General features: G+C 37.5%; 1 protein-coding gene across 1 annotated transcript; it reads right to left on the bottom strand.

Moving 5' to 3' along the window:
* Positions 1-14,410: 14,410 nt before the first annotated feature.
* LOC307174253 (taste receptor type 1 member 1-like) lies at positions 14,411-20,754 on the bottom strand (the record flags this gene model as incomplete). The annotated part of the gene is made up of 6 exons (XM_079897983.1): positions 14,411-15,345; positions 17,940-18,060; positions 18,824-19,036; positions 19,267-20,013; positions 20,146-20,440; positions 20,576-20,754. 6 exons carry the CDS (start codon positions 20,752-20,754, stop codon positions 14,411-14,413), a joined length of 2,490 nt encoding a protein of 829 aa, XP_079754109.1.
* Positions 20,755-24,390: the final 3,636 nt, after the last annotated feature.

Here is a 24,390-nt window from a genome sequence, read left to right as displayed (position 1 = left end):
TGCATACATATGAATAATTATGTTCAAAATGTTTAAGCACTCAGAATTATAGCCACGTTAATAACGTTTGTAAGAAACCAAACCGTTTGTAAATCCGTCCAGATTTCAGCGAGATAAGAGGATTTGTGTGCGTGCTGCTCACTCACCTTAATTCACAGAGCCCTGTCCTAAGATGGCCGCCGGTGATGCCGGAAGTGACTCCGCCTTAAGACATCTAGCCTTTATATGATATCTATGGGTTCGAATGCCTGTCGCCATGTTGCCCCTCCATCTTGAAACTACATTAGCCAAAGAGGGACATACGTTACCTGTAAATTCAAGCTTCGCCTTTCGCGCTTTACACTCAGTGACACAGAGACGAATGCGAGGGGGAGATTACTCGCGACTGCCGGCAGATTTGAAAGATTGCTGATGGAGGATCACGCCTATTTTCGAGGACATGTAGCAGAGTCTCCAAGGAAGCGAAAGAGAGAATTAAAACGTCAACGCGACAGGCAAATCAGCAAGACCAAAGTCAATATTGGAGTAACTTTTCCCAGATGGAAAGAGCTCATGAGGAGCAAAGATTTTAAAACGGACGCCGAAGTTGCCTGCTTTCTTCTCGACAGGTAATTCAGCCTATTTGTGTAAATTCGAAGTTTTATAGTTGCTTGTCTAACCATAGCATGGTTGTGCATAACGCCAGAATGACCTCTAGTATAACTTGCGTTACTTTTCCTCACGTCAATGGTGAAATGTATTGTTTACCTTGTAACATAAATTTGTGCTGCGACGGATCACAGGTGATGAATAGTTTTAAAGGCGCAATTGGACGAAGTCGAACTGGAAGCCATGTTAATCTTGGAATAATACGGCCACCGTAGGAGTTAAAACACCCTCGAAATTGAAAGGAACAGAAACTAATATTCACTGGGTAGTCATATACAATTTCACCGCTAGATGGGGGAAATTATCACACAGTGTAGCTTTAAGAATCACAATAGTAACTGGGCTGCACATTTACATTGTGAACCCCCTTTCTGTTCACATAATCCCCTTCATTGAGGCCTTGATGGCAGTCTATGGTCTAGCCTATAGTCTATGGTACCAATCACGTTAGTGAAGCCTGAGTGACATATACTGTAATCGGCATGGTCATGATTGCATGATCTTCATAAAAAATTATGATAGCCTAAAAAAAAAAAAAAACTGCTTTAAAAAAAACCTAAAACTGTTTTTAAAACCTAAAAGTGCCAGGTAAACTCCGAATGACACGACAGACAGCACTTTCCATCAAGTTCTCCACATCTCCAATAGTGTAAAGGAAAGAGCCACTCGCAAATAATCTTAGGGCAATGCAAACAGTTTGTGCTGTAGTTAAAGCCCGACTCCGACAAGTCGAAAATAAATGTGCGTTTCCAACAAATTAATAATGTAAACGACAATCTCACGAGTCACAAGAAAAAATATATATCTCAGAAAGTGCACTATCGCTCTGCGCTGGACTTCCCGTATCAGCTCCGCTTATGAAGCAGGGATCTAATCCTGTTAACATGAAATAAGCCTGCTCCCGAGCAGGTTTAAGCTTGCGCACCTGTTGCTATGACAGCAAGTCCAGGATGAGCGTCGAAAAACCAAACAATCCAAGATCATGCCAAATTGCCAACAATCAAATCCAGCTAACTGAGTTAGCGACATACAAAGAACAGGCCCCTGATCTCACCATCATCGAGTCCGTCTGTGATTACATGAAGAAACAGAAAAAACTGAGACAAACTAAATCTAGAAGAACTGCGGTAACGTCTCCAAGATGCTTGAAGAAACCTTCCTGCAAAGCTACAGTACTGTGAAAAGTACTGGCACTTGTGTTAAAATGCTGTAAAGTGAAAATGCTTTCAAAAATAAAATCACAAATTGAATTTATTTATGATTGAACTTCTATTAACTAATTCAAATCAATATATGGTGTAACGACCCTTTGCGTTTAAAACGGCTTTTGTCCAGGTACACTTGGTACACGCCTCCACTAGGCAGAGGCAGCCTTTTAATACCATATTAGTAATAGCCTTACTATTGTTAGTGTTATTGTTACTATTATTATTATTATCATTATTCCTCTTCCTTGTCATCCGGCCTCCCCCTCATTCCTGATGAAAAGTCTAATTGCTGTTATTATTGCTACTACTATTATTGAATTATTATATAAGACTATATTATAATTTCTTCCTCATCGTCGTTATTATTTTTACTAATATTATCTTCATCAATATTACTGTCATAAATGTTTTTTATGACTTTATTAATTTTTATTACGTCTGTTGTACATCTGTAAAGTTACTTCCACTCCCACACCCAGTTACACTTCCACACATGCACACATGCACGCACACACACACTCACACACACCATGTTGGTTGTTATGTATACATATGTATTGTTTTTGTTGCATATTAATAAAAAAAAAACATTTTTTTTAGAAAAACAACGCCTCCACTATCCCTAGCTAGGCCAGCTACAGAGGCGGCCCTGGTGAGGGCCAGCCTGTAAGCATAGATCTACCTGAAGGCTCGGAGGAGCCACAGCCATGAGAAATTATATACATTTTATTTTCATACGAGGGGCTGCAGAATTGCTCAGCCCACTGAAAACCCAAACAGAGCTCAAGGGGGCGATGTACTCAGGACCAGAAGATGTCAGATGGTCCTGTGGGACGGACATAAGATATATCTGAAGCTCCAGCGTCAGTCTATACAGTCTCTTGAGAGAGAGAGACACGCTACTCTACCCTGAGGTGACTAATAGTAACAGTCTTCTTTCTAGAATAACGTTCTGCCACTTAACTCTCCGCTGATAACATATTTCATATGAGTGAGCAACGGCCTCAAATGCTCTCACCATGAGAGGAAGCCTAAGCTATAAACATAGTTTAACAACTAGAATGAGCAGTGGCACACCTCGCTTTACCTTACATATGACAACAAGGGACACAAAAGCAGCCCATACAACTGGTGCTTCTCTCTATCGTTCTAGCCACCTTTTCTTTTCTTTTTTTAAGCACAAGCGGGGCCAGACAAGAGCGGAGCGTTCTCAAAGAAAAATGCTCACAATTTGCACCTCTTCCTTTGTCACCCGGCGTCAAATATCTTGAGCACGGGTCTGCGCACTTATGAAAGCACTCAGCCTTCTCAGTGCATTTCATGATTACCTGATTTTCAAATGCTTACAGACAGAACAGTCCCTGAAGACGAAAAGATGATTATCATGCTTGCAAGGCGCCCTTATATACTTCCAGGTCGGACGTTAATGATTCATGGGCTGTCGCCGGTCATTAGGATTGCCGTGATTTTATTGTGATTTTAGACACCTGTCACGCCTGAGGCATTCCCCTTAGCATCAATCAATGCAGTGAGAGTTCCCTTTCGAAAGGGAACCATAGAATTCAAAAGAGTGTACTTTCTTTTTCACATGACTGTAAGACTATAAGGCTTGGAGGAAAATAGTAGATGTCTCGCTGGCAGGGGGAGAGGGTAAGCCTCAGTGTCTTGTCATTCGGGGACCCGAACAAAAACACAAATTTGTGAAAAAGATGACGGTCATGTGCATTACGTGTTCAGTCTAATGGCGCGTGATGTTTCTCTACAAAATACTGGCCTGGCACACATAACATGCATAACGTTTTTAGTCATTTTTACAGATCCTTGTGAACAGGGATCATTTTGACAACGTTATAGTCTGTATGCGAAAAAAAGCAAAGGAAAACGTTTCAGTTTTTAGCACATCATTGCTGTGTAAATGTGCCCTTACAGTCCTGTAGTGTGAGCTTGCCCTTGGGCCGGTGGATTGCGGGAAAGATTCCCTCGATTTTGTTTTCATATCCATATTAATTAGGCTAGATGCACATCCAGAGCAATAGAAAGAACTCACTGGAGTTAACTGTGAAACTCATTAAATTGTCAAAAGGATTGCATCTTACAACAAAATAGCATAACTGAAACTTATGATAAAGTAAAACAATTTCTCTTAGTTAAATCAAATTATTATTATTCTTTGGCAGTTGGCAGACCAGATATTGGTGCATTACCACCAACAACCAATGGGCTAAACAGACAGACAGACAGACAGATAGATTTCCATATCTAAACTCACAAAGTTTGCATCAATCAGTTAGGTAGAGCATTACACCACATCACAAACAACAAAAGATGCAAAATAATTCAAACTCTCTTCAAACAAACTGCTTGCAACCATTTAAAGTTTCAGTTGGATTAAAATCATGATTCACAAATTTGGTAACACTTTATTTAAATGGTCCCCTTTACACATTCTGTTGACTATGGGGCTGTTTACACCTGACCACTAACTGTGATCGGATAGCTATTCGATCGTGAAAAGACCAGGTGTAAATGCTCTTCGAAATGCATTCGAGATGGATTTAAATCTAATCGCTCAAACCCCATCAGGAGTTGGTCTGGGCCGCATTCCAGACAAAACTGGACAAGTGTAAATACATCTGGTTTTTGAAACCCCATATGTAAATTTTACTCCTCCCAACAATGCTAAAAATAAACATGTGAGAGCGTTTAATAGGCTATATGTCATGTTATAGCCAGACATGACTATCACCGCAGATGAGCAGCTGAGCGATCGATTCATCAAGCCAACGAGCTATGGCAAATTAAAGTGAAAGTCGCAGACGCTTAACACACAATCATCTTTATTAAAAGTAAAGAAACGAAATGATCTTACCAGTGATGTTGCCGCTGTCTCCTATTGCGGTCTTTGATTTTGAAATTAGCTGATGATCAATAAAATGCAGCTCATATCTTTTGCTTTCGGTGACGTGAACTCCGTTAAATCTGCATATAGCCCGGGGATTGAGATCGAAGATCGGCTATGCGTTTTGCAAAAACACATTTATGTGACCAGGTGTAAATGGAATAGTTTTGATAAAACAGATAGCTATCTGATCAGTAAAAATGCATTAAGTGACCAGGTGTAAACAGGCCCTAACGTTTCACCTACATTTCAAATATAACTCTTGAGAGTATAAGTATTAACTGACTGTCTGCTTAATATCTGTTAACACTTAATATGTTGTATATAAAAATGTATATAAATTGACAGTAATTTTGTTGTAGTATCAGATTGTCACCCTTTCCCCAAAAAATATACACAAAGGGTAATGGACTAACAAGACACAGCTGGTAGCAATCAGGGACTAATTAACAAAACTAAAAGGGACTGCAAACATGGCACAGGAAACAGGGACACTTCAGCATAAAAGTTCAGGGCCAGAACCAGGTAGCCTACATGTTTTAGAGAACAAGAGTCCAAGGGCTGGAGAGAGCATCCAGAGTGAGCTATCAGTGGTTCCCAAACCTGTCCTGGAGTACCCCCAACACTCCACGTTTTCTTTGTCTCCCTAATCAAACACACCTGATTCAACTCATTAGCTCATTAACCTATGTGATAATGAGCTGATGAGTTGAATCAGGTGTGTTTGATTAGCGAGACAAAGAAAATGTGCAGTGTTGGGGGTATTCCAGGACAGGTTTGGGAACCACTGAGCTAGATAGCACCATGTTGGAGCAGGGAACCAAGGCAGAGCCAGGGACCACTGCCAGAGATAGAACCCATGGTGTATAACAGTCAATAGATTATTGCTGTCTGTTAGATGTACCACTAGATGGCAGTGCTATGTAAAGTGTTTAAGAGGACATGGTGCAGATGAACAACGGTGTGGTGAGACAAGAGATGCAAGTAATCCACTTGTAAAATGCTTTTTATTTGGGTTGCAACAAGAGACAAACATAACCAGAAATGGATCTCTGTGAGTTGTTTTAAAAAGAAGGCAAGAAGGAATGTGAAGCTGATTAAAAGACTTTAAATGGATAGTTCACCCAAAAATGAAAATTAGCCCATGATTTACTCACCCTCAAGTCATCCTATGTGTATATGACATTCTTCTTTCAGACAAATTCAATCGGAGTTATATTAAAAAAATGTCATGGCTCCTCCAAGCTTTATAATGGAAGTGAATGGCTGGAGAAATGGCCATATGAATGGCCATATGTTTTTTGAAGTCCATCAAAGTGCATCCATCCATGATAAAAGCGATGTGAGAAGCGATGTGAGAAAAATATCCATCTTTGAAACTTTATCAACTAAAATAACTAGCTTCCGGCAGACGGCCTTCACAAGTTGACTTACGCCAAAAGAGTAACACTTGTCGATGTATGACGTAGGATGTAGGAGTAAGCATAAGCTTTGTCGTTTTAGACTTCTAATTCGTGACTGGTGTTTTGTTTTGCTCTATCCTCTGCGCTTCCACATTTTGTCGTCTGGTGGAAGCTAGTTATTTTAGATTGTAAAGTTATAAATATGGGTATTTTTCTTACAAAAACCCATGGCTGTGCTTCAGAAGGCCTTTATTAATCCCCTGGAGCCGTGTGGAGTATTTTTATCATGGATGGATTCACTTTTTTGGGCTTCAAATTTTCTCCAGCCATTCACTCCCATTATAAAGCTTGGATTAGCCAGGACATTTTTTAATATAACTCCGATTGTATTTGTCTGAAAGAAGAATGTCATGTACACTATAGGATGGCTTGAGGGTGAGTAAATCATGGGGTAATTTTCATTTTTGGGTGAACTATCCCTTTAAGAGGACATGGTACAGATAAAAAGGGAGCACAGAGAGTTCAGGGTCAGTGGACACTAGTGCATCAATCCTATACATTTCCACCAAGTGGTGTAGATTTGAAAATTAAACTTTTAATCATGGAAGCAACACCAGTTATTTCACCAAGAGATCTCTTATTTATTATTTTTATGTGTCAGACATACGAGAGAAACAGGCATGGAAGAGGAAGGTTACAGGCGAGATCTTCATTCCAGATTTCTCTGTTCCCCTCTCTGTCCTCTCTCCCCATCTCTTTCCTCTCATCCCCTCTCTGCCAGCTGTATGTTTCTCTGGGGTGCTACACTAAAAGGATTGAGCTTATATACACCATTGAGGAACTTACAAATTCCTTGTAAGTTATAAAAACATGTTGCTTATGTTTAAAATGGGACGTATAGCTCATGCTTACACATGGTACAATCCACTTTCTATGTACAGAAATCTTTATATTCCTTTATTTTCTTCATAACCTTTTAGGATTTTCAAAATGCTAAAATTAAGGGTAGATTGATTACAGTTTGAACAGAGGGACAGGTGAAACACGTTAAAATACTTGTGTGTGCACTCCTGACCAGTGCTGGTCTCTGTAGTAAAAAAAAAAAAAAAATATAGGCCTATTACTCATTACTCAGTTTCAAAAGTAATATTATTACTTTACTTATTACTCCCTGCCTACTCATTATATTACTTCTCCGTTACATCCCACAAAATTGGTAATTGTGTCCTTTCTCAAAATTTCTAGCTTCATGTGTACTCTTATATATTTATTTAGACATTAACCCTTTCATGCATGAATTATGACTACCCCAGTACCAACGTAATTTTGGTAACATGCATTACAAAATTAGATTACTTTTTTGATGTAATGAGTAAAGCATTACAAGGAGCCTGCATTATGTAATCAGATTACCTTTCTGATGTAACGAGTAATGCATTACAAGTAACATACATTACATAATCACATTACTTTTTTGATGTAACTGCAAATTACATTCTAATAACACAAATACATTTATTTACAGCCAAATAAGTTACTGCAGATGAAGTATTTTCAAGAACAGTCAAAGTAATAGTCTGAATTGTTGCTGAAAAGCTATTAATAATAAGAATAACTTGGACTTATATAGTGCCTTTCACCCAAGGTCGCTTAACAAATAGGGGGGTTAGGGGTTAAAGGACTTAGTGAAAATAAATGTTTTGAGGTGCATTTTGAACATGGGCAGGGATGGGGCAGAGTGGACGTGGAGGGGTAGACTGTTCCAGAGTGTGGGAGCATTGGCAGAGAAAGCCCTATCCCCAAAAGTCTGCAACCTGGTGCGGGGGGTATACAGCAGGTCCTTGTCAGAGGTATTAATACATGATGTCCAATTTAGTGGACAGGTGAGTCAGAATTTCAATGTGCAATCTAAATTTCCTCCCAATCTAAAATCAATACTTGGAAAATTTAACAATGAAATGATTCCTTAGATGTTATTTAATGCTACAACATTGTGTTTTTCAACTGCAAGAGTCACCTAGGATAGAAGGAATGGATTGATATGTTCCAGAGCATTCCTTGGCATTTCTGATTGGTTGTTGGCCACCTTAGTTTGGGTGAAACCCCCCCCCCCCCTCAACATTCAATGGCTTGCCGCTGAAGATTAAAATTTTACTGTTGAATGTCATTTTTTTAGTATTATTTTTATTTATTAATGTTCATAATAATTTGTAAAATGTATTTTGTGAAGTCAGAGTATGTTCTACGTGTGCTGAGGAGAGATATGGGATGAGCTATATTTTGCATAGAAGCATGTGTGCAATGCAACATGTTTCACTGAGCAAAGGTTTTCCAATGCTGATGTGTACTTCAACTGTGTGCCGTTGACATATTCTTTACAAGGAAAGGAATGTTTTTCACTGATGAAAATGTACTACGAATGTATACACTGCAGTACAGATTTGTTATTATTTGTAGGTCACTAATCATTTTTGATATTCACTATGCTTTGTACAAAGTCCTTTGTATAAAAGTTCAGATGTCCTTCTGTCATTAAATGTATTATTTTATAATAATAATTCGTTACATTTATAGAGTGCTTTTCTCAGCACTCAAAGCGCTTTACATGGAAGGGGGGAATCTCCTTAACCACCACCAATGTGCAGCATCCACCTGGATTATGCGACGGCAGCCATACTGCGCCAGAACGCCCACCACACAGCAACTTATTGGTGGAGAGGAGACAGAGTAATGAGGACAATTAGTATATATGGGGATGATTAGGAAGCCATGAGGATGGACAGAGGCCAATGGGCAAATTTTGCCAGGATGCCGGGGTTAAACCCCTACATTTTTTTAAAATCCCTACTGGAGAGTCAGGAACTTTTTTCTTTTTCGAGCGTTTTACCGTCTGATCTGAAGGACGGTGCTTTTTGATAGTATAGTGTCCCCATCACAGACCCACACAAACCACAGGATGAGCACCCCCTGCTGGCCTCGCTAACACCTCTTCCGGCAGCAAGCTAGTTTTCCCAAGAGGTCTCCCATCCAGGCACTAACCAGGCTCAGCCCTGCTTAGCTTCAGTGGGCAATCAGTCTTGGGCTACAGGGTGAAATGGCTATTATACACATGTGAGTTTGAATAGACAGTTAGTATGAAATCAAACATATAAGACTGCTGATCCAAACTTCACAAATCTATGGCCTGGGGCCTGTACCATGAAGCCGGATTAGGTGGCTAGCCAGCTATGTTTCAGCTTAGTTTCCGCCAACCCTGGGTTTTAGGTACTATGAAAGTAGCTTGGCTTTAATCGGTGTTCGTTGCCATGGTATCTTACGCTGCACGGCTAACCTGCTCCGGGGCAGGTTATGTTCTGGATTCAAGATCTCAGACTGAAGTTTGACCAATCAGCTGAGAGCAAAGAAACATATAGGTGACGTAACTTATTCCAAGTGTCTGTTGCAATGACTTCACATTTTCTTCCAAATCCGGTGGATATCTCAGCGCAAATTGTTTGACGAGCACTTCATAGAAAAAGAGTTTTTAGCCAGACAAAATCCTCTTGCCTTAACTGATAGTTACTTGTATGAAAGATACAGATTTTCCGCGGAAGGAATGTCTTATCTTTGCGAACTTCTTGAGCTGCACATAAACAATTTAACACGTCGAATTCATGCACTTACTGTACCGCAAATTGTATTGCGTTGCGTTTTTTTTTTTTTTTTTTGCAAGTGGTACATACTTGCACGGTGGGTGACGCACAGAAGCTAGGGGAAAACATATGTTTGTCAAACCATTCGCAAGGTGGTCCTCGCCCTGCAGGAGTACATGAAAAGTTTCATTAATAGTGTTCCCCGGACATTTATCGACCATGTCCATAAAAGAGGGCTTTTATAAAATTGCCAGTAAGATATATTGATAGGGTGACATCACATGAACACTTTTTTTTTTTCAAAAAGCAAATTTCACAAATGTACTAGGCTATACAATATAATTCATGTTAATACTTATTTTAAATCTTTTTTATTATTATTCTGTTAATCTTATGATGGGATTCCCAAGTCATTGCAACATGTATGCAGTCTATTGCTCCAATCTCCACTGCTCTAGGGAACATGAGGCAGATTATGTTAATAGGAAGTCCTATCACAGCCATAATGTTCAGGTAGAGATATGTTAGATGATTATTTTCTGTGAGATGAATCTTTAAATTAATAGTAACATTAACAGTTATAATAATGATCTACTAAACATTTCATCTGCAGACGACTTGTGGTCATGAACATATGATCAAGTTTGTATGCCAAATGGCCTGGCTCAGTGCTTGACTCAAATTTTCCGTTAGTCTGTGTTGTGTCAGCACTTTGAGGAAAGCAAGTTAAATTTGGTTCAGTACAAAACACTGTTAATTTGAACTGAGATAGAAAAACCTACACAATAACCCCCTATCATGACCCTCAGATAGGGCCACAACACCGCTTCAATGTGGCCCTCAAACAAGAGTGAAGATAAAGATGACCTTTGGCCTCCTAAAGGCACATTAACTGTGTTCGGCCCTTAAGAGTCACCAGAGCGGGCATCACAGATAGTGGCGCAATGTGCCATTCTGCACAATATAGCCACCAGTAAGGAGCGAGAAACACCACAAAACCAGCTTCTCCCCGATGAAACTGACCTGATCACACTTGACCACCCAGCTGGTGCAGATGTAGATGCAATCACCATACAATATTACACTTAATAAAAGCACATTGAAACTGCACATAGGTCTCAAACTGTTTTATTGGTTTTGTGGGATGAGAGGGAGAAAGAGAGCAAGAGAAAGTTGCATTAATAAATATTCATACTAAAGTGTTACTAGATAGATAGACTATATAACTATATACATACTGAGATCAGTTTTATCCAGCTGTTTGATTTTGTTTGGAGCCTCCTCAGCTCACAGTCAGCTCCTTTAGTGTGCAGTCTAGTTCAAGCCTCCTTTTGTACAGGGCCCTGACTGAGTCTGTTTCCACCTGAAACATAATTCCACCACAAACATGATCATTACAAGTTTTCTGGAGGCTCATCAAAATCACAAAAAGTTCCTTGACTTCCTACAAACACAGAACTGACTGTAATTTATGTCAAGGGTTTGAAATCCTTACCTTGTTCACATTTCTTCTGAAGCCCATTGAGGTGGAGGCCTCAGTTTCTGGGGCAGGTTGTGAAAAATCATACAATAAAAGAGATGTGTAATGGCCAGTCGCTTTTTTATGCCACACATTGAAATGTTTTCCATAATAAAAAGCCCAGTGCATTCACATCAGCAACTGTCTGAGAACACACAGACAGAGTGTCTTCATTTCCTCCACCCTAATAAATAAAAATAGGCCAATGTAAAGCATAACTGTTGTAAAGCAGGTTATGTTTGGTGTTCTGTCTGCTGCATACTGACCTCTGTGTGGGAGACTGTGTGTGTGCTGGCTTCAACAGGGACACTGTATTTCCCTCTACTGCAGAACATACAGTCAGCCATATTTAAAACTTAAAAAAGTATTCATGTATTGCACACGTACCCAGTGTTACTTACTTAGAGGAGCCAGCGCCAGGGTCAGATTGTAGAGCACCTGTAATCCCATCCATAATCGGCCGTCCCTTATTGCCTACTCAGAGCCAACTCCTCCGCCAGTGTATTCTGGTTTTCTGAATTTAACTCTTTATTTCTGTTTGCTGCAAACAAGTGTTGTGATAAAATGTTCACAAAAATAATAAAAGGTTGTGGTAAATACTCACCACTTTGAATTATATTTTTATATTTTGTCTTTATCTGCTGCCAAGAACATTTGGAGTTTGGGTTGCATCTAAAAATCAATGAATATTAATCTTTCTTAGTAGCCTACATACATGCTCATTTTTTATATATTACAAAAATAGGCTATAGGCTATATTACACATAGGCTACACATACATATAGGCTATACATACATACTTTTACATAAATATAGAACGTATTTGTTTAACTTACGCATTAACAATCAGTAATCTTTCTCCAACAGTCTTCTCTTGCTTTTGCAGCAGAGAACGTATTGTTTCGAGCTTGAAATACATATTTAAATTCATCGTAATTATGAATGATTATCTCTTGCTCCTCCGCGGAAAAATCGCGACCCGCGATTGGTTGTTCAGTGTCGACGGCACTCTTTTATGTGCACGCGCGCGTGGAGTAATCATAGCTTGAGGATCAAAGCCTGAGTTGACAGAGAAAGTTGATGAGCTGCATCATGGTACCAATAAAGCCTGATTGCATCGGTTTGGTTTTGTCAACTCAAAACTAATCCTGTAACCCCGAGTTTGTTCAGCTACCTTCATGGTACAGGCCCCTGGTTTCAAAGACAGGGCTTAGATTAAGCCAGGATTAGACCTTAGTTCAATTAGGACATTTAAGAAGCTTTTATAAACATGCCTTAAAAAAAACATTACTGTTGTGCATTTAGAGACAATGGTGTAAACTGCACCCACTGGCCCAAAAACGGTATCCGGTGTCGTGGTCGAAGGAATTCAGCGTGTATGTCTTTTCGGGCGCTTCTGGAAAAATCACTTTTAATTTATTTTAATTCTGACTCCATGAATAATTTAATCTGACTCCAAATTTAAGTGACTCTTTGTTTTTACAAATTTTCTATCTTAACAGCTGATCCTCAGATTAGTTGTGATTTAATTTAGACCAAGGATTATTCTGGGCATCTCATAATTTCAAATATTCGTTCATTAAGGACCCGGTGTTGCTTTGAGACGTCACATTGCGAATGTGCGCTCACGGACACAATCCAGCCAGTTTTGAAATAGTCAGAGGGTGCAGTGCAACTATTTTACCCTAAGCGGCCACTCACTGCTGACTCATAACAAAGCTGTAATTTGTTTTAATAGTTGCGAGCTTGCAACGTGCTAAGTCAGTGATAGTCAGAAATGGGAAGGTCTCCTTAATGAGGTGCCCCATGCTCCATTCATTAGTGCCTTCGGTTTGATCTATCCTGGACAGAGATTTGCGGAAACACCAGACTCCACATTAATCTACTGGAAATAATGATTTCAGAATAATGCAGAATAAATCAAGGTTAACATTTATTTTTGCCAGGCAGGATTAAACATCAAATAAAAAGAATAAAAAAGAATACGTAGTACACAACTGATCAGCATATAATAGAGACATCATTCAAAATGCAATATCAAAATAGTTTCAAAGAGTCAGCATACCAGGCAATAGAGAGACACAGCAACAGTGTGGGAAGTTCAGAGATTGAGATTGGGCCAGTTGTGTTGTGCTCTCTGTCCCTTAGATCTCTTCTGCAGATTAGTGAGTTTTATTGTTTCATTGCAAGTTCGAATTCTTGAATTCAGTCTTAGGAGAAATCCATCCTTACAATGGCGTTGACATATTTTAAGAAATGTCAGTGCAAGTTGCTTTCAATTAAAACAGCTCAAACATGCATTTTAGTCAGGGAGGCATGTGCCCCCTCAGATTTTTGAGCCAAATAGATTTGAATCTTGCTTCCAGAAGACTTTGGCTGGTGCTGAGCCAGAGATGGACGAGCTCGGCGTCTCATATAGCCTATCACAACTATTCTGCGTTTTTTACCATATAATGCTCATTTTCTGATTCTGATATTTCAATAAAGATAAGGGCAAGCAAGTGCGGGTGGAGGGGGGATTCCGTTCCGTCCAAAATTGTACAAAATATAGCAACATTTTTAGCCTTCTGTTAAATTGACTTTTACCAATCGACTGAACTTCAAATAACAACTTCTGATTCACAAAATGCCCTGTCGAAAGCCGAGATAAGGTGCAGTTTGCCTTGTGGTGTCAGTGCTAAAATGCTTTAAAATCTTTTGTTTCTACAAGCTACAGAACCCGTGGAAGTGAGCCTACGTTCTGACGTACAACCCAGAAGCGCTGCGCTGCTACACTACGTTCACATCCTATCCACCTTATTTTGCAACTCGAAAGTAAGCTAATCTCTGAATGTGTGAGACTTCTGATTCATTAGCCTCTATAACAAGAAGAATAACAAAGTGTAGTAAACAGTAAAACTATTTGTGCTACAAATCTGTGTGTTTATGATTATGATAATCGATTCAGATATGATAACAAATTCCAGTACAAAGGAATGTTTTTGCACAGCTAAAATAACTGGAAGCGGACGAAACCGGAAGCTTCGCACATTCGCACAACTTATAAATAGCAGCATCTGCTCTTATGTTAAAAAATAAGGTAGATACACTAAGAATAATGTCTAAGTCCTACTAATGGTTTGGGTGTAATTCTGAATAGAGGTTTGAAAGTATGCTGGAGTGTTCTTTTGTGGTTGGAATATTATGATGTAAGATTTTGGTATGAAATAGCTAAAGAGAATTCCATTTATACTGGATATCTGGGCCAATGCATTCAAAAGGATGATATACTTGCTTTTGACAGAGAGGTATGCTGTGAAGTACACAATCCAGCTAAGATAGTACAAAATGAGACTGAAGGTTATTGGTTTGGCCTCATTGTAATTTTTTGGCAGATCTCTTCCCATGTAAGAAAACAGGAGACACAGGAAACCAAGAAACCAACCTATAAACACAACTATGGTTAATGTTATAGAGTTCCCCCTTTCACAGATGAGCATAATTTGGTCCTTATAAGTCCATGAGTCAGCGATGGGTTTGTCAGGAGAGACAGTCATCCATATCACACAAGAAATTAAATGAATGGCAGAAGAAAATGCAACGAAGAGCCACTGTCCATTGTGCTTTACCCAAAGACTGTGCACCTTTGGGAACTGAGCAGCCATTTTAAAAACACAAATAATTTGAAAGGAACGGACAGTCAAACAGGAAATACAGACAGTGAAGAAAAATGCAAATATGGCATTTCTCAGGAGGCAATGTGCAAATGTGGGTTTTCCAAAGAAAAAGAATGCACTTATGCTAGACAAAATCAAAGACGTCAACATCAGGAAACACATGCTACCACCAGCAGACCTCACCACTGGTGTGTTGTAATTGTAGGAGAAAAGGCAAAATATGGCAATGAGTAAAATAATTATGCATATTGCAGAAACCATGACAGCAATGGAGAAGATTTCTGTGAACTGAAGATAGACAACAGAACGTGTCTTACATGTTGTGCTGCCTTCATCAGACCATTCACTCTCTGCACATGGAAAACAGGTAAAGGGGTCCCCTGAAAAACAGTAAAATAATATGTAGGCTAGCTAAGTTTAGCAATAGTATTTTCCAAAAGCTTTGTGAAAAAAAAGAAAGTACAGTACACTTCAGCATACTTTTAAAAATGGTAATTATTAAACTAATAATATAATTTAAAAGAATATACTTCGCTTTAGCACTATTTTCCTACGGAAGCCCTGAACCGCAACGCAACGAAAAAAAAAAAAAAAAATCCGTAAAAAATTCTGTAGAAGTTGCGTGTGTGCTTGCCGTTATTTCACATTGCCGCACAGGCATTCATGCGTGTGCGTGCGTGTGTGTGTGTGTGTGTGTGTGTAAACTGGATCTACACAAAATAATAGCTTTTATCTTGGCTTTCAACAAAAGGAAAATCTACAGGTCTACCAACATGGCGTACTATACGGAGCCCGGGAAGTCACCTGTGGGGAAAAAAAACAATCCGTGGCGACGGTTTTGCAATCCGTCCGCTCAGTTTATAAACCGTACTCACGAATTCTCAAACTGTTCCCTCGGTTCAACAAATCGTGCTCACGGGTTAATAAACCGTACCCACGAGTTTCTAATCCGCGCTCAGATTTGTAACGCTTTCACGCTTTCGCAATCCGTTCCCACGGGTTTGTAATACACTCACGGATTTGTGGCTCGCCCTCATTTTAAAAGAACACCAGGAGACCGTTGTTAACTAATCATATTTTATATTGTTTTATTAAATATGAAGTGGAACACATCAAATTGTCTTGCGTCTGCATGTTTAAAGTGATTCGCAATTGTAGCGGGTATGGGGTGGAATATAGGCTACTATTTAATATGAATGACGTGCATCAAAATCTTTTGTTTATTTGTGATAATCTTAGCACTTCATTATTATTGTCTAACCAGTATTATGACTGATATTTGACGAATTGCTTTGTTCCTATTGTAAGTTTTGGACAAAAGCGTCTTCTAAATATGTAGCCTAAAATGTAGGCATAATTAAAAATAATAATATAATATTTATAACTATAAATGAGTTAACTTAGTAATACAGTAATATGTTTTTCATAAAATAATTTACCAATGCTTTATTTGTAGGCCTATAGGCTATAAACTAACCTTTTACAGTTTTGGATAAAATAGGCCTACATTTTTTGCATAATTTTTGCTTAAAAATAAAGCATTCATAAATTATTTCATGATAAATGTCTGTCTTATTACTGTCTTAAGTGAACTTATTTATAGTTATAAACTCAAATAATAATAGGCTACTACTACTACTACTACTAATAATAATTATTATTATTATTAGGCCTATTATTATTATTACATTTTAGGCTACATATTTAGAAGACGCTTCCGAAACTTACAAATAAAGGAACAAAGCAATTTGACAAATTTCAGTCATAATACAGGTTAGACAATAATAATAAAGTGCTAATATTATCACAAATAAACAAAATATTTTAATGCACGTCATTCATATACCCGCTACAATTGCGAATCACTTTAAACATGCAGACGCAAGACAATTTGATGTGTTCCACTTAATATTCAATAAAACATTATAAAATATGATTAGTTAACAACGGTCTCCTGGTGTTCTTCTAAAATGAGGGCGAGCCACAAATCCGTGAGTACAGTTTACAAACCCGTGGGAACGGATTGCTAAAGCGTGGGCACGGTTTATGAATTTGTGGGTACAGATTGCAAAAACTGAAGGCACGGTTTACAAATCTGAGAGTGCGGATTAGAAACTCGTGGGTACGGTTTATTAATCCGTGAGCACGATTTGTTAAACCGAGGGAACAGTTTGAGAATTCGTGAGTAAGGTTTATAAACTGAGCGGACGGATTGCAAAACCGTCGCCACGGATTTTTTTTTTTTTTCCCACAGGTGACTTCCCGGGCTCCGTACTAACATATGCAGTAAACGGTAGACAAATCACCACAGACTGGGATATCTGGCCAATCAGAGCAGAGTAGGCTCGCAGAGGGGTTTAGAGACACTGTGTCTTTGGATGAGTCTTTTGAGAATCATTGGAAAATGTGGTGATGTGCAATGTATATTATGAGAAAATGAAAGGGATTTTTGGCCGTTGATGCATGTAAACCTATTGTAGGAGACCTCCAAAAAAACAGACCTCCATAATTTTTATGATAGTATCCAGTGTGGGATTAAAAGATGTGAAGAAGATATGACATTTCCATGATGTTTTGTGCATTCAATGGACATAATGATTTTTATACTGTACAAACTGTATATTCTACCCCCTAAACCTAACCATCAGAGAAAATTTTCTATATTTTAACATTTTCCAAAAACATCACTTAGTATGATTTATAAGCTGTTTTCCTCATGGGGACCAAAAATGGCCTCACAAGGAGGAGGATTTTTGATATTGCCATCTGTCCTCATAATGTAGGGTTTACCGGGATCACACACACTCACACATCCTTTTTAAACATTGTGGTTTTGATCATTGTTTTGTGAGATTTAACTAAGAGTTTAAAAAATGTAGCTTTTGTAACACAAAAAAAATAAAAAAAACTGTAAAATCGAACTGAATGTAATGTTTATAAACATTTAATTTTTGGAAACTTAATTTGTACTTACGAGAATAATCCACATAGCTGTTAGGTGGGCATTTTTTACACGTAAAACAGCAACTATAAAAACTGCTAGGTTGCCTTGAAAATCCCTCCTTGCACTCAACAGAGCAGTTTGAGAAAGGAACCTTTAAAGAATAAGAAAATGTGTTATTAATGTTAAAGTTTTTCTCAACTGATTTTACACATTTTTCTAAACTGTGTCAGTATTCTTAAACAATTAACTCATCTGAACACAAATTACATAATTCCCTTAAACACCCCCAAAAATTCTAAAATCTTGCTTCCGAAAAAAGAGATCTTTGGTTACAGTTTAGTTTAATTTTTGCCTGTTACAGTGTAATTATACATTTACTGAGTAATATTAATTAACTACATCAGGGATGGGCAACTTCGGTCCTGGAGGGCCACTGTCCTACAGAGTTTAGCTTCAACCCTAATCAAACACACCTGAACAAGCTAATCAAGGTCCTCAGGATTACTAGAAAATTATCTCATCTGTCTGTAGCTTTCTAGTAATCCTGAAGAGCTTAATTAGCTGGTTCAGGTGTGTTTGATTAGGGTTGGAGCTGAACTCTGCAGGACAGTGGCTATTTGAGGACCAGGGTTGAGAGTGCCTGTGTCCAGCCAGTGCTATCGGGTTAGAGTAGGATTAGGGTTTGGTTTATGGTTGGTTGCATGTAATTATGCATAATTTATAGTTATTAATATAGTAATTACATGTAACGTGTAACAAGGACACATTAAAATAAAGTGTTACCAGCTTTATGAAAAATGAATTAACAGAGAACAATCTAATAGTCTTGATGTCAATATTTTAAATTTGATTGAGAAAAACTGGAATCTATAAAGCTAAATGTTTAGATAAAGGCTCATCAAATGAAGACTTACAGAACCGTTGTTATTCCAGGGCAGGAGAGAGTTGTTGATTGTAAAAGTCAGTTCTGGATATGTATCATATGTGCCCACTATCTCAAACTGTGGAGGATTTACATCAGTGTGCCAGAGCACAACTGCATAATTGATGGGTGGATCATAATAATCATCATATTTCACCTGACGACCATTGAGTGGAAAATCCAACTTCTTAAATTCTCCCAATAGCTGTTGTGAGTTGTGGTGATTATTTAACAAAAAAGACAAAATATAATATTACTATAACTTTAATAAATTAATATAAATATTGTTTTATTTAGTCATTAAATTATTGTAAATAATATCATATGCAATTTCATAAAAATATGAACAATATTTAATTAAATAAAACATTATTACTTCTATAATGTAATTAATATATTGATCAACTTGTCATAAATTCAAATGAATTCTCTTACCATGTATGGCTTTACCACTGTGTTTTTGCAGCATCCATTCATGTCGCACTGCAGAACCTTATGTAATGCATGAGCTATGGTGTATATGGCAGCATAGATGGCAAAAGAGGAAGTGTGATTCTCATTTATAATCTCCTCTGCGGTCCACAATGTGCAGTAATCACAAACTTGATTACATGTCTTACTCTTACTCTGGATGTCACTCTCTTCATTATGGGTGACATCAGTTGATCTCTTGTCTTTATAGACAAATTCATTAAATCCAGGCAATGTCAACAATCTCTCCGTAATACCAATGATTGTGCCAATTTCCCCAATTCCTGGCTCTCTGGGAAGCTGTTGATTCATAGCCCATGCTTGACTTGCAATCCATACTTTGTCTTGGATGTTGTTTGCTATGGCTGCTTTGATAATGTTGCTTGCATATTGTGGCATAGCAAAAACAACAATGACATTGATATTGAGCATATTAATCTTTTGAAGTGTTAGACTGTAGTTTGCATTTAGGCTTAGACCCTCTTCATAGGCTAAACAAATGCCAGTATTCCTTATATACTTGTTAAACAGCTTTAGTCCATCTGAACTGTAATTATCTTGGCTACCAAGAAAGGCAACCCAGTTCCATCCAAACCATTGAATGATGTGAATAATCATTTCTATCAGGTTTTTGTTGCTAGGCATTGTTCTTACAAAAGCAGGATACTTAAGTTTGTTGCTTAATGCATAGCTAGAAGCTCCATAATTCACCTTTGAAACAGAAGAAAAAACAAATTATAAACAATTCATTAGAATTTTACTGAATATAATAAATGTGTAGTCCTGAACAAAGGGCAGTAAGTATTTTGCTATATAAACTGTATAAAAAGAAGCTTAACTTACCATAGGTATAAGGTCCATTGTGAATAGTGGAGCAATAGTAATAGTTTGTGTGCTTCCCAATGGCCCTGTTAAAGCAATCACTTTAGGCTGATAGTTCAGTTTTTCTTTAGGTTTTATTGACCCATTCTTTGAAATAAAACTTAAAACTGAAGGGATATTCTTTGTATTAGAACAATGGTCAAAAATGGCATAGCCCAAAGAAACATTGGGCAGAAGAGTGGTGGAGTTATTAATCTCTTCAACAGCAAACCTCATTACTTGCAACATCTGATAGCCAGATTTTGAGGGACTGTGCCTTGAAAACATCAGTGAGGAAGTTAATAGCATGCAACTGAATTTTCACTTCATAAATTTGACTTTGAGCAAATGCTGCTGTGATTTACAATATTGCATATTGACAACCTGACTGATAAAAAAAATCCTTGCTTACCTGAAACATTCAGTTGTCTCTGGGGAGAACAGGGGTGTCTCATGGTCAATTTCATGTAAAGTGAAAAGGCCACCCAATAAGTAATCTCCTTCTAAGCTGAACTGTTTTGAGCAAGAAACTTTGAAAAAGAAACAATTAGTAAAGCCAACAAGGAAAATGTAAATGCTACTGAGAGACATTGTTTAAAATTGCCTGTTGGATGAAGCAGATGTGCAGTGGCTAGTCGTTTGAGAATCAGGCTCATATTCTTGAGTTAGTTTTCTTAAAACACATTTCAATTTGCTTAAACCACTATATTCAGCGATTACAAATGTAAATTTCCATATCTAAACTCACAAAGCATATGTCAGTCAGTTATTAAATAGAGCATTACACCACATTCATGACATATTTTTCAAACTGTGACCTTCTAAACTCTCAGCAGGGATTTATGGTTGGATCACTCTTCCCCTATCATGTGTTCTGGCATTTTATTTAAGCATTTCAAAAAGGGGAGAGCAATTTTGTTTTCTTCTGAAGTATAGCGTTTAAAGTTATATTTTTGAGATTATTACATTACTGTTGGCCCTAATTTATTTTTCTTATAAGCTCTCAACATAATGTTGTGGGTAGAGAGCTAATTAAATAGGGAGCTAGCTTAGTTTACTATAGCAGTAGATCAACGTTATCTGTGAAAACATGTACGTGTATGTATGTATGTATGGGTTTTGTGTGTATATGTTATTTTTATTTTTATTTTTATTTTTATATGATCTTTGGCCAACCAATTTAAATACGATACTATCTTTTCACATGGCCTTTGATGAATTGAATTATGATGGAGAGGATGTAAAACATTGTATTGATATAGATAATAATTTAAATTGCAGATATTACACTCCTGAACAATTAAAAAGTTTAAATAATACAAACAGTTACTCATTTCTGCACCTTAACATTAGAAGCTTGGGTAAACACCATGAAGAATTAGCTACTTTACTTTCTAACTCTGACTGTAACTTTGATGTTATTGGTTGCAGTGAAACCTGGCTTAATGATAGGACCTTTACTGATATTCTAGATGGATATAAGCTCATTATTAAAAATAGGCTTGGGCGTACTGGTGGTGGTGTTTGTTTATATGTTCACTCCAGATATCATATTAATGTTTGTGATGATATTGTCTTAGATGACAATCATTCTGATTCACTTTTTGTTGAGATAATTCTCACTAATGCAAAAAAAATTATAGTAGGAGTGATTTATCGCCCCCCTGACTCTGACCTTGACGCTTTCGAGGGTAAGCTGGAGGACATTTTATTCTCCATAAACAAGAAAAACAAAGATTGTGTCATACTTGGGGACTTCAATATTGATGTCTCCAAAGATGACGTTGTAAAAAGAGACTTTGTTAATACCTTGCATTCATTATCTTTTTTTTGTACCATAAATCAATTTACCAGAGTAACGTCCTCCACTAGGACAGTTATTGACAATATCAGCACAAATATTCGAAATACTAAACTGGAGTTGTGTTATCTGACATTACTGACCATTTTCCGATTGTATTGTTTTTAGATTTTGCAAACAAGAATGAATTACCACGGCGAAAAACAAAAATTAAAGTACTAAATGAGAGAACTCTGAAACTACTGAATGAAAACTTACAGGCTAAAACATGGAAAGCAGTCTATGACTGCAACGATCCTGATATTGCTTATGATAACTTGATAAATGAAATTACAAATTCTATTTGTTGTACTATCCCTGAAAAGAACGCCAGACATCGTGCAACTGGTCTCAACCCCTGGCTCACAAAGGGTATCTTAAAATCTAACACCCATAAAAATAAGCTTTATAAACGTTTCTTAAAATGCCCAAGTGCTTTGAACAAGGATATATATACTAGTTACAGGAATAAACTTACTAATATAATAAGGATAAGTAAAAGTAACCACTATACATGCCTCATAAAAGCATCACAGGGTGACTCTAAGAGGTCTTGGAAAGTGCTGAATGAAGTCCTTAACAAGAGCAAAAACAACGCTGTGCTTCCAAATGCTGTGGGCATACACTCAAACTTGGGTAATAAATATATGCATGACATTGATTTAGCAAATAATTTTAATAATTACTTTAACTCTATTGGGGAAAAACTCTCTAACAAAATAGTTCAACCTCAGGGTATCACTTTTGACCATTACTTGCGGGGCTCTTATGCAAATTCTTTTTTTATGAAACCAACTAATTGCGATGAAGTCTATAAAATAATTACAAGTTTACGAAGCTCGTACACTGCTGGTGAGGATGAAATTTGTAGTAAAATTCTGAAAGCCATAGCACTTAATATCATGGAGCCATTGACTTATTGTATTAATCTCTCTCTGCTCTCTGGAATTGTACCAAAAAGGACGAAAATTGCCAGAATTATACCAGTGTTTAAATCTGGGGATAAAAATGATATGTGCAATTATCGTCCAATATCAATCTTGCCCACAATCTCCAAGGTTTTAGAGAGAGTAGTGTACAATAGGCCAGTGGTTCCCAAACTTTTTGAAAGCATGGCACCCTTTTGTAGTGTTTTTTTTTCCCACGGCACCCTAACCAAATTAAACTAACCGAATATATGTACATGTAATTGTATATATACAATTATATCCAGATGAGCAAACAACAAATGAAGCATAAACAGCAGCAGGAATTTATTATGAATGCATCACAACACAGACATAATATGAGGCGAAACAACCCCTTCAGATGAATCATCTGTCCATTTATAACTGGACACACGTCAACAGACTGATTTTAACCAATTAGGCTACTGTATGAGAATCATTGGAACAAAACAGATTTAAAGATACTTAACTCTTTAAATAATAATAAACAACTCCAAATATTTTTTTATTTAGTTCCTCGTTTGCTTTGTTCAAACCTGACCTTATAACTCCCGAGAACAGTCCAATTAGCGGTAAATAAACATTTCAACTTTAAATGTATGAAATATATCAGTGTTTTTTCGCTTATTCATTTTTGTTTGGACATGCATATGTTGGTGCTTTGATATGATTTTAAAATATGCTGTAAACAGGGTTAGCCTATTATAGTTTTGCATTTTTTATTAGTTTTTATTTTTATTTCGTTTTGACTTTTTGTTTTCAAATTCAGTTTAGTTTTAATTCGTTTTTAAAGTGGGTTTGCTAGTTTAGTTTAGTTTTTATTAGTTTTAGTGTTAGTTTTAGTCTTTTTTTGTAATTTGGGTTATTTGTCAGGGGCAAGATTCAAAAAGACATAATGACATAACATTATTTAATATTTGAATCACAGCTTAGGCCTATATAGTGTTTTGACATCGACAACCACAACCAAAAAGTGCATTTTACCTCAAACTTGCGACTAGTTAACTTTCTAAAGAAGGCGCAATCGCTTCTCGGGTCGACAATAACACACTGACAAAATTATATTCAGAATTTAAAATATTTTTATACCACTTTTTAATGTGTGATTGTGTAAAGGTGTTCACGAGATAGAGATAACGTACCAACCTTTTGCGAACTTGCTTTCAACGTCGAACGAACACTCGTTCTCATGGAGACGCAGTGTGCACGGAGGGGAGGGGCTGTGTGTGTGTGTGTGTGTGTGTGTGTGTGTGCGCGCGCGCGCGCATGTGAGACGCATGAGTGACAGAGACTGAGGAAGAGCAGGGAAAGGAAATGCAGCTGAACGAATAGCCTACGCTGCGTGTTTTAAATAGCGTTAAAAAAATGAAAGACCTTGACAAAGACGAAAACTAAGGACTAAGTTTTTGCTTTTTCGTTCGTTTTCGTTAACGATTATAA

Source organism: Squalius cephalus, assembly GCF_949319135.1.
Source record: "Squalius cephalus genome assembly, chromosome: 16".
Lineage (NCBI taxonomy): Eukaryota > Metazoa > Chordata > Actinopteri > Cypriniformes > Leuciscidae > Squalius > Squalius cephalus.
The sequence above is the reverse complement of the archived record's forward strand: the minus strand, read 5'-3'. Positions and strand labels throughout refer to the sequence as shown.